This window comes from Cupressus sempervirens, chromosome 2, assembly GCF_028749045.1.
Source record: "Cupressus sempervirens isolate cs-2001-9-10 chromosome 2, ASM2874904v1, whole genome shotgun sequence".
NCBI classification, from domain to species: Eukaryota; Viridiplantae; Streptophyta; class Pinopsida; order Cupressales; family Cupressaceae; genus Cupressus; species Cupressus sempervirens.
The window spans coordinates 303,807,771-303,820,491 of record NC_143119.1 but is presented as its reverse complement, the minus strand read 5'-3'; the positions used below and the strand labels follow the sequence as shown (position 1 = coordinate 303,820,491).

The window sequence follows — 12,721 nt, the reverse complement described above, 5'->3', positions numbered from 1 at the left end:
GCTGCTTGGAGCAAGCTTTCCAACAACTATAATTTTAATACATATTTTAATCATTAAGACTTTCAAATATGAGTTTAACTCATTATAGGTTCATTACCGATTGAACATCAACCGACTTTGACACCTCAGGAAAATTAGTAAATTAGGTCAAATGTTTTTTGAAAAAATGGAGGAACTGGCTTAATTAGATACCTTTCTATTCAAAAAAAAAATGGTTTATGATAAATTGACTTCAAATTATCTGTGTCAAACAGAATGTATGTCTGAATTACGGCTCATGTCACTTCAAAACTTCATAAACTATACAATATTCAACCAAAATAAATCAAACCAAATGCATCCTCTGGATATTGATGTTACAAATCTAACGTCAAAAGAATTACTTCATTATCATTTGTAAAAAAAAAGTTATGTGTGTCAAACGGGCTGTCACTTTTTAAAATATTGAATTTTATTATGTACCACTTTTCGGAGGAGATAAAAAAATTTGACATAAATAATTTTTTTTTTAGATTAAAAAATATGGTTACAAAGTAGGAATAAATTACTCAAAATCACTATTTTATGTCATCTTGAAATTATTTATAGTTTTGGAGATATAGTCACTTGAATGTGATGTTTGTTGCAAAAATATTGATTTCAGTGTCAAAATTGGTCAAAAAGTGGAATCCATTATTGTGGGATCAGCTGTGACTATAAGATCATTAGTGTTTTTTACTTCAAGCATTAGATATTCAACTACCCATAAAAAATTGGTTTTGTATAGAGTTTTCTTGAGTCTCTCTTTAAAATTTTAATTTCCTCTTCAATCAATATATTAGGATTAGGTGGAGGGGTCTCAGTCTCCCCTTCAATTGTTACTATGTCTTTCTATCCATATCCATTGACAAGTTGTTGAATTTCTTTTGTCAACTTGGTCATTTCCTTCTTATATTCATCTTCAAATTCAATAGCATCTTGGCCTTGCCTCACCTCTGCTTTTGTAGTAAGCACTCGAAATTCTTCTTTCCATACTCTTATACTATCCTGCTTAACTTCATAAGCTTTATTCTTCAAAACTTTATATGCCATATCCCTCACTGGCATAAACTGCATAGCAAAATCTTTAAGGGCTATAGACATGTGTGTCTTCCCTAAATCTAGCATAACTTTTGCCAATGTTGTTTCTCTTTTTTTTTTTTTAGTGGAAAATGCCCATTTCCACTTAGCATCCACTCTTTTGTACAATCCCATTGGAAATCTAGTTCCCAATTCCAGGGGTGTGTTCCTAAACTCGAACATCATATCAATCATTCCACATTAAAGCTTAACTTGATCATCATTGTTCAAAGAATCATATTGAATTTCTTTGAATCCCATTATGCTTTCTAATTCTATCAATTTTTCACATACCTAATCCACAATCATTAGAGGGAGTTTTTTCACCACTTGAAGCTTGGTAGTCTCATTAGACTCAATCTTCTCTTCACCTTCCTCCTCCTCTTGTGCAATGATTAGCTTTTTCCTTAGCTTAGCTTGAACTTCAGTCAATTTCCTCCTCTTGTACTAACCCATTTCTAGTGATGATCACCTTGCCCTTTGGCCTTTGAGGTGTCACCATTTCTTATATGTCCTTCTTCAAGTCTTCCTACACCTTGGGTTCAATTATAACAACCTTTTTTTGTTTGGTGGCCCTTGGATTGGCAATTGCAAGCTCTTCCTTTACCTTCCTCGACCTCTATGGTTTCTCTAGACCCTTCTCCTTTTTCTTTTTTACTTCCCTCGACAAATTTCCTTTTCCTTTATTTACTTGCCCTAGATGTGCTAGAATCTATAGTCATCATAGCAATAACAGTCTCATATGTGCCAAACTTCTTGACACTAGCATCAATTTCTTTTGCTAACAGTCTAGCAACTACTTCCATTATATCATCCAAATTTACCTCATAAGGCTACCCTTAGTAATAATATCTGTGCATAAACAAAATTTGTGTCTACAATGAAACATATTTCATCGTAATACTTGTCTACAATAGACTTTGGAATTCTCATGTTTGTTCTTCATTTTAACTTTGAACTCTTCAAATTAGTTATCCATTACTACCTCAAAATTATCTCCAAATCAGTTTATTAGGTCATTCACTTGTTCCATAGTAGTCCTATTCCTATCCCATCCAACTTTTCCAATGGTAGAAAAATAATTATGTACATAGAAAAATATGCAAACTAGCAGGGAACTGAACTTACAAGAGGTGTTCTTTTCTTTTCTCACTACTTCTAGGTTCTTTGCAAGTTGGTGTAGTTGCAGCTTGACAATATCGTATGAATGATCCTTCTTCACAGTTTTGTATCCTATATCAGCTACAACACATGGCATGATGTTCAATATTCTCGATTAATAGAACTTCTATATAATCACATGAACATCAAACTCAATTAATGGATCCTTGATGCCATCAATTGATATACCATGACCATTCACTTTTCCTTGGTCAAGTTTTCAACCTCATTCTTTGTTCCATCCTTTATGATCTTCAATCGATCCAAATTAGAGTACCCAGTTACACTACAAATGATTACTTTTTTAATCTTTATTGGTCCTCCTTCCAACCAAAGTTTCATGCCAAGAAATTGGCTGAGCACAATCTTGATCCATTTGACATTGGAAACTTTAGAAAATCCTAGAGCATGGGTAAGCCTTTTCCCTACAATGATCTTGTAATTGTCCTTTAGGGTTCCATCAACACATAGCTTCTCATAAGCTATTCTTATTTCAAAATCTTCCATTTCTCCAACTTTGCATTGATAGAAATTTTTTAGGTCTTGCACAGTCAAGACTCTAGGTGGAATTTATGATAACACTCCCATATCATCTACAATGTTATCAATGTTCACTGAACTTATGAAGTTTGGTGGGGGACTTTGATCATTCCTAATGATTTGTGCATTGCTATCCTTCACCATTTCATTTTCCAGATGCCATCTCTAAACCAAGGTTTTAAAAAATTCACACATATCTTCACTAAATATTTTAACTTAGTACTGAGAATGATACTTCCTTCATTTCACAAATTTTCTGATAATCTATTGAGATTCTTTGCTCTTTTTGTTGAAATCACTTTTTTCACCTTAAAATCAAGTCTCTTGAGCTCTTTGTTTAATTGGTGGGTGCAAATGAATTCTCAAATTCAATAAATAACTTCAATATTTCTAATTTAGGTCTACAATTAATGTCTTTATACTTGGTTGGCATATGACAGCTAGCCTAGTCTATATTTTGATTTGGTCAAGGTTAGTCGCTCAATCATAACCAATTCACTAAGTTAGTATATTATAGTCACCGATAACTCAGTTTATACTGTAAGGCTTGGTCAATATAAACTATACCACTACTGCTCGGTACTTTATGACTTTTCAATTTCTAACAATTCTTAATACATCTTCATTTATGTAGATATGACTTTTCATCACTTTATACTAGGAACTAATGTAAAATATAACATTGAGTATATAGTTCCTACATACCTTGTGTTCTTTAGTGAGATGTCATGTGATCACTTGATGCATCAGATTGGGTGATCACATTCTCTTCTACTTTATTGCTTCTAGCTCTTACTATCTCTATCCCTATTTTCTTTCCTTTAGCTTTTTTATTTCCATTGCTTGGTGTTGGTGTTGATGTTCGAGTTTTGCAATTCATGCTAATGTGTCCAACTTTGAGACAACTAAAACATACTATCTCTCAATTTAGCCATTTCTTGTGATTTCCTCTAAAATGAGTTTTAATGTAATTCTCTAGAATGTGTCCATATTCTCTACAATAGTGACAACTATACCATGTATTGTAATCCCAACTATAGGAATTTCCTTTCTTTGCTATCTGAGTTTGTTCTTTAGGTGTCCAATATGACTTCTTAAATCTACATTTATGAGTTGTATGTCTACACTTTTGATAATTTTAGCAGTGGCCTTGGAATTTAAATGTTTTCCTAGTTGAGTCATTGTTCTTTGATCTGCATCCATGTGCTTGATGTCCTACATTCTTGGAATTAAAATAATTACCACTTGGTTTAGGTTTAGGATTTTTTATTACCAATTTTTGCTTCTTCAAATGATAGCTATATGACTAATCTTCCCACAATAATTACATGTAGGTTTTTCTTTTGACTATACATTTCTTTGTTCTCCACTCTTAGATGATTATCCTTCTTTAGTTGATGATAATTTCTTGTTGTATTCTAGTCTAGAGGTGTCTGTTGTTCTATGTGACTTCATCATGTCTTCAGTGTTTGATTACTTCATTTGGTTTCTTCATTCTTTGCATGAGTTCCTTTTCATGACTTAACTCACTTCAATTGCTCATTTTGTAGCTTCAAATTTGTAATCTCCACATCTTTTTTGTTTGCTTCCTAATTTGCAAATTACTAATTTATTTATCATGTCTAGTTGGTTGGTTGTAAGATTATGTACTTCAAATAATCTTCCTTTAAGTTTGCTAGTCATTTTCCTTTCTCCTTCTTCAGCCATGAGTTTTTCTTCCATTTCTTTCTTCTTCTTTTCAATTGCTTCACAGAGTGTAACTAATTGACTTTCTTGTTCTATCTTGAGAACGTCTACTTCTTTCACTAGGACACTATTCTTCTTTAGGAATTTTGTCATTGCTTCATTATTGTTAGCATCCTTTCCACTATCTAGATGTCCTTTAGTGTTGACTTCTATGTATTGAGTATGATTTTTCTAAATAGCCATCTCTATTCTTCTCTTTAAGGTTTTCATTATCTCTTCTTTTGTTGTTTCCAAAAATACTTCAAAATGAAGGTAAAACTTAGGTGGGGATGAAACCCACAAATCTTCACTATTGCAACAATAAAGTTACCCTATTAGGGTTACAATGTTTGATCATAAAATTTGATCTACCCTATTGAGGGGTCTTCCCTATTAAAAGCTTAAGAGACTATTAGGTCTCACCTTGTTAAATTATTTTACACTAACAATGAAGTAAGGACTTAGTTAGAAGATTTGCATAGGCCTGTTAGGACCACTCTATAAGGAGATTTACCTATTTTAATTAACATTAATTGATTGAGTACCTGACCCTCGGTATTCTCTGGAGGCTGATATTAGGTCTCCTCTTTGTTGTATCACTAGTCTGATTCTCCTAATCTAATAACTCTATTCACTCCTTCACTGGTCTAGTTTCTCTATGTCTTCTCTGCTCTCAAACTTCACCTTCTTCATACTCTCTCTCTCTCTCTCTCTCATCCCATATGATTTCGGGGTTACAATCCTCTTTAAATAGATGTTATGTGAAGGTTCTAGATCTTGATCGATGATTTACACTTTACCATCTTTTTTCATTTACATCGCTTTTTTTGATTGGATGAATCACCTCCCTAGGGATCATTACCTTCTACAATGATGCGTAATCAACATCTTAGTTGGCTATTCAAAAATTAAGTATTATAGAAAGTCATCCAAAATGGTATACATATGATCTTTGAACAATTCTTCTCAAAAAATTGATTGAACTTGTCTTTTATGTGTCAACCTCTTGCTAGAAATATTAGTCATCAATGATCTATGCACATCAACTGAATCAACTCCTTGACATGTACTCTTAACAAAATTCAAAGCATCAAGACAATTTTGAAGTATTGTTTCTTTTACTTGACCCCCTAAGGTTTTCTTATTATTGACACCCAACAAATCTAGAATTGGTGTCATTTCTCTTTTTCTAAATAATCTGACAAGTAATTTTGTTTTTCCTATCAAAGATTTATTCTCAAAATAGTCTTCTGAAAAATTTCTAAGGTCTAATTTGATTGTGCTAGCAGGTACATATCTTCATATTAAACTTGATTACAAATAGATTCTCCATTTAATTCCATCGAATGTTCCATCGTAGAAAAATATTTTGATTATTGGTACCATCTTCCCGTTCTTGACTTTTATTTTTTTCAACATTAATAGTATCTCTTCTTCATTGGAACTTGTCAAGCATGTTTTGTATGTCCTTTTTATTTTTCAAGCCACTTTTGATAATATTTTCTTCCTCTTTTTCTTTGACTTCTCATTACACTTGAAGTATTCAAATAATGCTCTCTACTACTCCTCAATAGAAAATTCAAATTTCCATTCCAAAGTGCCAAATAAGTAGCCAAATAATCTGGAGCGAATTACATAAATAATTTGATTTGAAAATGACTATTTTGATGCGTCTATTATATGAGATTGTAGCACCCATACAACTGTAAGGAATGGACCAACACATACATTGGCTCAATCGAGTGGTACTCGGTCAATCAAGTGTGACATGACTAACGCCTCTGATTTGGCTTTCCATGAGTTAGCCACATCACCCAAATATGTAATTTAATAGAATTTTGCACTTTAAGGCCCAATTTTCCTATTAAAATTTGACAAACACAAAAAATCTAAAATTACCATTTCATAGATATCTTAGTGGAAAATCTAAGCATATAATTTTAATAGAATTTAGATTAGAATGATAATATTTAATTTATTAAATAATTGAAGCAGGTGTTTTAAGTTTTCAAAAGAGTTAGATTCAAAAATAAAAGAAAATTAGTAAATCGTATCCGAAAAATATAAAATTCATATATTGCACTAGATTAGAGAGTATATATATATAATTTTTACTTTTGGTATAGATTTGATAGGGTAACTATGGTAGGAGATGAAAACAATCAATACTGAAAAGGTTGACTTTGAAAAGCTATAACTCACAAAATATTGATAAATAATTAATCTTTCATTTTTCTTCCATTAGCTATACATGTCTTCTAACATATATTTTGAATTCAGACCAAAAAAATACTTTTTGCTTATAGGTTATTGTTGTGAAGTAAAACCCATAATTTTAAACATTTTTTAGTAATCATAAAATAGCCTTTAATTTTTTTTTAAAATGCCAATTCTTATTCAATTTTAAAATAAATATATAAATTCATAATCTTTATGTTATTTTACACATTTCTATCAATTTACATCTTCTTCAAATTCCCAACAGAAATATCACTTTTTAGTCTTTGAAGTTTATCTATTTACTGTTGTTAACATTTTCTTTTATAAAAGTGTGATAGCTGATTAGACTATTACCGTTATAATATTTTATAGGCATTTGAACCCAGTTTCAAAAATATTTTCAAAATTAATTACCTCCATGCATATGCTTCTTTAATGAACATTTTTTTCTCCATATATGTGTGTTATTGATAATTAAGTGTATATAATCTAAACTCTGTTTATGTTTTGATGATAAAAGGAATGAATAAATGCTCTTGAATCTCTGAATTCATTAGCCATTCTTTCAAAATTACGTGAAACTTTGTCTTCGGCAATTTGGCTTTTTTTTTATTCATTTTGTTGCGTGAATTAATGCGTGCATTTAATTCTGAAGCTTTGAATTGAGAATAAATCATACACTAAAGAAGACATATTGTTTTTCCCTCTTTAAATTATTGTCTATTAATGTAAAGGTAATGATCTTTGTGTCGTTCTTGTTGCATTTATTAAAACGTCCAGTCTAAGTTCTCACATCTATCTCATGTTTATGGATAGATAACTGTTCACCTTATGTGCCTTCTAGGTAAAGGCACACTAGTGATTTTATTATTTGCATATTAAATGGAAGGAGGTGAACCTTCATATCAAAATTTATAGAGAGCTTGCACATTTCAATTGCAAGCTAATCAATTGTTAGTTGCAGAAATCTGTCATCTTGTTTGGACATTCTAGAATCATTTTGAGAATGGAAAGACAATTTTTTTTACTAACATAATATTAACATATTACAACTCTCATACATGCGAACATTAGTTTTAACTCTATACAACATTTTAGCATGCTTCTAAATTTTGTGTAAACATACAAATGTCACATCATTTTCTAGCTATTCATGATAAGTATAGGTGTACTATATACTATATTTTATAGAGATTCATATGAAATTTCTTTTACATAATCATGGTACAAATATAGGGAAAGCAGAATTCCAATTTCTATATTTGTCTCCTATTTCTTCGTCATATATTTCACATACACATTCAAATAGTAGTGCTAAGGATCATTGTTCATTTCAGTCGCACATGTTTTCCACTCCTTCACAACTCTACAACAATGAAGCATTTGGTAGGAACTCATTGCATCCCTTGTTTAAAATTAGGATTCAAATTAATATAATATGTATTGGGTATTTCTCTATCACTATGTAGATATGATTCTGAATCATATAATTCAAATCTTAGAATGTATAACAAAGTTAAATTAGAGACCTTTTTATAGACATTGACAACAAACTAAATTGTTATCTTTTCATTTAAAGATTAAACACCTAGGAAAGTCAACTCAAGGGTAGGAGAAGTGCACCATGGGCCTTTCATTTGTTCATGGTTATAGTTGTCCAAAGGAGAATTTTATTCTTTTTCTAGACTTCTCAACTTATATATAAAATTAATATTTCTATTTTAATTACTTGTTACAATTTTGATTTAAAATTTGACATTTTCCAATTCGAAACAAAAATTTTGAAGATAGTATAGACAATTTTTTTTAAAAATATAATTAATTTAAAAATAAATTAACGAAACCTTTTGTGTTAGTATATTTGTAAAGACTCTAATAATTTAAATACTTTAAATGTTCATTTCTAATACTATATCAAATATACTATCCATTATTAATATGTCTTAGCATCCTTGAATATTATTATTTTATTAGTGATACTTCTTAAGCTTTATAAACTACCTAAATATTAAGTATATACAATCTTCTGATATATATCATATACCAACTCTTACACCTCTAAATATAAATTTAATGTATTACTTAATTCTATACAATTCAACCCAAAATAATCTACATTAAATGTTTCTTTATACCATTTAAAAATATAAATTTCAATTATTATTTTTCCATATTTGATTCCAAATCTCATAGCCTTTATTAAATTACAAAAAGCATAACACACTATTTAGTCTAGACACCATTCATGGATTAACACGTCAAAAGAAAATTGTTGTCTTAATTGTTATTTAATGTGAAGGATAGACCTAGAAAGGAAAAATATAGTTAGAAGAGGCTCACTCTCGCCTTTCATCTCTGCATGGTAATGGTTGTCCAAAATGCAACTTTATTCCATTCCCATTTCTTGGCTTGTCCACTAATATTTATAACATAGATCCCCATTTTAAACCATTAAAACATATAGCGTGAAAGTCTACAAGTTCAAATCGTGAACAAAAACAATGAAGCGAATATAGACTTTTAGTTTTCTAATCAATCACATATCTGGAGCATATGCCTACCAACTTTTATGCCATCTACTCGTAGCCAGCAGTTCAATAATTGTACAAACAATTGTAAAGTATTCCGTTTAAAATGTTGCTGCATTAGCTACAAATAAAAATAAGCATTCCCTCATTTGAAGGATCTATTACGTATGTTGAAGGAATCCATGTGATGAAAGCACAATAACCAGCTCAATGGAATGTGAAGGGTATTCCTGCTCTTTCTGTTCTTCAAGAGAGAATTACTTTTCTAGATGCTCAAATGATTCTCTTCTAATAAACATTTTTACCATGTGTAATGAACCCAGAACGCTAGATTTAAAAGAGATGGGCTGATTAAGAGCTCAATTAGACAGAATCTATTGGAAAGAGCAATTTGTGGTTTGGTCTGAAGGAATGGCTCAAGTGCATCCTCAGTCACCTTGCTCTTCTCCCAGAGCTTCCATAGATGACAAATTCTGTCTCAATTCAGTCACCATATTCACAGTATGGAGGAAATCTCTGGTCTTCAATGGCAATGGCTTTACTGTCTTTGATTCCTTTGGAAATCTCGTTTTCAGGGTTGATAACTACGCATCCAATGCTGATAAAGAAATAGTTCTCATGGATCATGTAGGAAATGTTCTCATTACAATGCGTCGTAAGGTGAGCCCTTCATTCGAACATGGTTAATTTCATTATATACAGAATTTCGGCGCTGGCTAATCTCTAGACAAAATGTACCAAAGTTCTTTTTATAATTTCAAGAGTCTAGAAACAACTCCTGAAAGGACCCAAAATCCTGACACTCTAAAATGTCATTGTGAATAACTTTTCATATTAAATGCTATAATTTGGTGTATCTATTTATTTGAGACAATATCCTATGTTTTGAATTGGATTTAAAGCAGATATTGAGTATTCAGAATAAATGGGAAGCACTCAAAGGAGACCCAAAAGGATCTAAGGAGCCCATTTTTACTGTCATTAAATCGTCTCCCTTCTCTAACAAAACTACAGCTAAAGTATGTGTGAATTGCAATGGGAAAAGCTATAGAGGTTGCAGATTTCAGATTGAGGGATCATTGCAGAAGGCATCATGCACAATTTCAAATGCCAATGGAGACATTGTTGCACAGGTATTTAGAAAGCTTAATGAACGGTTTTATACCATTCATGTGATTTAGTTTTGTAATTTGAAATCGGAGTACAACTTCGCCTTGATGTTTTAAATGTTAGCAAGAATTTATGTTGGTGTTTCATATAAGAAGATGTTTGATATGGGTGTTTGAATTATGATGATATATATGAAGATGTTTGATGTATATATTGATATTATGTTTGTGACTACAAATTAATTGACCCCTATTTGGTTTAGAACTAAAGATTAATGAGTGTATGGTACTGTTTTATATGGGAGAAGACTTTTATGTTAATGTTTGACAGGAGACTGGATTTCAATTGACATCTTTTCTATTGGAAATCAATTATTAAGGATTTTTTTTCTATGGTTTTATAAAAACATGACTTTATGTTGATTTTTTATATGGAAGCGCAAGTTTATATAGTTGTTTGATATTAAAGTGAAATAATTTGAACATCCTTTTGATTGATAATCAGAGATCTCTGTTAATGTTTTAAATTTAAGCATCAGTTTATGTCTATTTTTATATGGGAGCACCATATATAAATTTGTTTGACATGATAGTATGATTTTATGAAGATATCTTTTTGATTGAAAATCATAGATTAGTTAGTTATTGTTAATGTTTTAAATGGAAGTTGATGTAGAAAGTTCGGTGTATATTGAGGTCTCTTTGGCTGCTGGAATAAGAGATTTAAGGGACTCAAAAATTAAATAAAACTGGAATAGGAATACATATTCAAATTCCACCTATTTAGGTGGAATTGCAAATGCTCATTTTTGGATCAATATTGGAATACATATTCCTATTCACAATTCTGATTTAGTGCACCCAAACGAAAAATTTGAAATTTAAAGAATTTGTATATGTCTATTCCGCTCATTTTCCCACTGCCAAATGATGTTTTCATTGAACAGCCAAATGATGTTTTCACTGAACACCCAAATTGATTTTGGTGTTTGATGAAAGAAGACAAGTTTCTGTAGATGTTTGATATGATAATATGAATTTATGTTGATATCCCTTCGATTAAGAATGAAAAAGTTAAAGAATATACATTCCAATACGTTCACTTGGGTTAAGTTAGTTTGAAATCTTAAAAACTGAATATAACTTTACTTTTATTTTATTTTTTTCAGGTAAAGAAAAAGGAAGTCAGATCAAATATAATGCTGGGAGAGGATGTAATAAGTCTAGTAATAGAGCCCCGAGTGGATCAAGCATTCATAATGGGCCTTCTGGTTATCTTTAATCAGATGACATGATTATTTACTTGAATCATATAATTCCAAACAGTTAAAATTAATTGGTGCAGCAAAGCAGGATTCTCATTATCCCTTACACCAAATGAATTTCTCTTTTTATTATTCCTTGGTAAGATTTGTGTAAGCGTTCCGCATACGCCATTGGTGATTCTTTAGCACACGTCAGTGGTTTGTTCAAGCCATATACCTCTCTGTAAATAATAAACCATTTAAAGCAATAGAAATCTTAGTTTTTCATGGTTGAAAAGATTAAAGTAATTCGAATTACCTGTCGCGCAGGCAAACGGGAAAGAAGATTATATAAATAAAGAGAACATTAATGGAACAACTGCAAAGTTGTTATTCCAACTAATTTTCTAGAATCTAAAGTTGGTGACAAAATAAATTAATGCTGAATCCAGAAAAAGAGTGATTCTGGTAAGTGATTAGTCTTGCATATGATCTTCTTTCGCACAAAAAATAGAAGCAAGTCATTTTCATTTTTCACAAGCATTTGTTTCCTGCTTCAAATTTTGACAACGATTTCACTACTTTGTCTCAAGGAAGGCTGCAAGAGCGAGCTTCTTCATAGCGTGATATTTGTTTTGTACTGGGGCTAAATTTTTCTGCAACAAAGAAATTATTGAAGTATAAGAACATTTGTGCATAACTTTTCATAGAAAAATCTAAAAAGTATTAATCGGTGATATTATTATTATATTCAAATTTTAATATAAAATTCTCTCTATTGAAAATCTAATTCAGTTAGAGCTAAAAAGGTCATTATATATATAAACTATAAACTAAAAGATTAATTTATGTCTTATATCTGTATAATTTGAAAAATAAAAGATCAAACATTTAGTGAAGTGAAAATCTTCTAATATAAAATCACATCAAGCTAATTAAAATGTCTTAAACTTTTTAAAAGTAAATGTCTACAATTTATTTTATTATGAATTTCATTATATAGAGAAGAATGCCAATGATAGGGGGAAATTTGTATAGTCATGTACATATTTTGTAGCCAATACATCTTATTTTTAATTCTAAAGTACTCATAAAA

At 30.7% G+C, this 12,721-nt stretch overlaps 1 protein-coding gene across 1 annotated transcript; it reads left to right on the top strand.

The window, feature by feature from the left end:
• The first annotated feature begins 9,683 nt into the window (after nt 1-9,683).
• LOC149572285 (protein LURP-one-related 5-like) lies at nt 9,684-11,676 on the top strand. The gene is made up of 3 exons (XM_089811029.1): nt 9,684-9,932; nt 10,178-10,405; nt 11,551-11,676. Exons 1-3 carry the CDS (start codon nt 9,684-9,686, stop codon nt 11,674-11,676), a joined length of 603 nt encoding a protein of 200 aa, XP_089667155.1.
• Nucleotides 11,677-12,721: the final 1,045 nt, after the last annotated feature.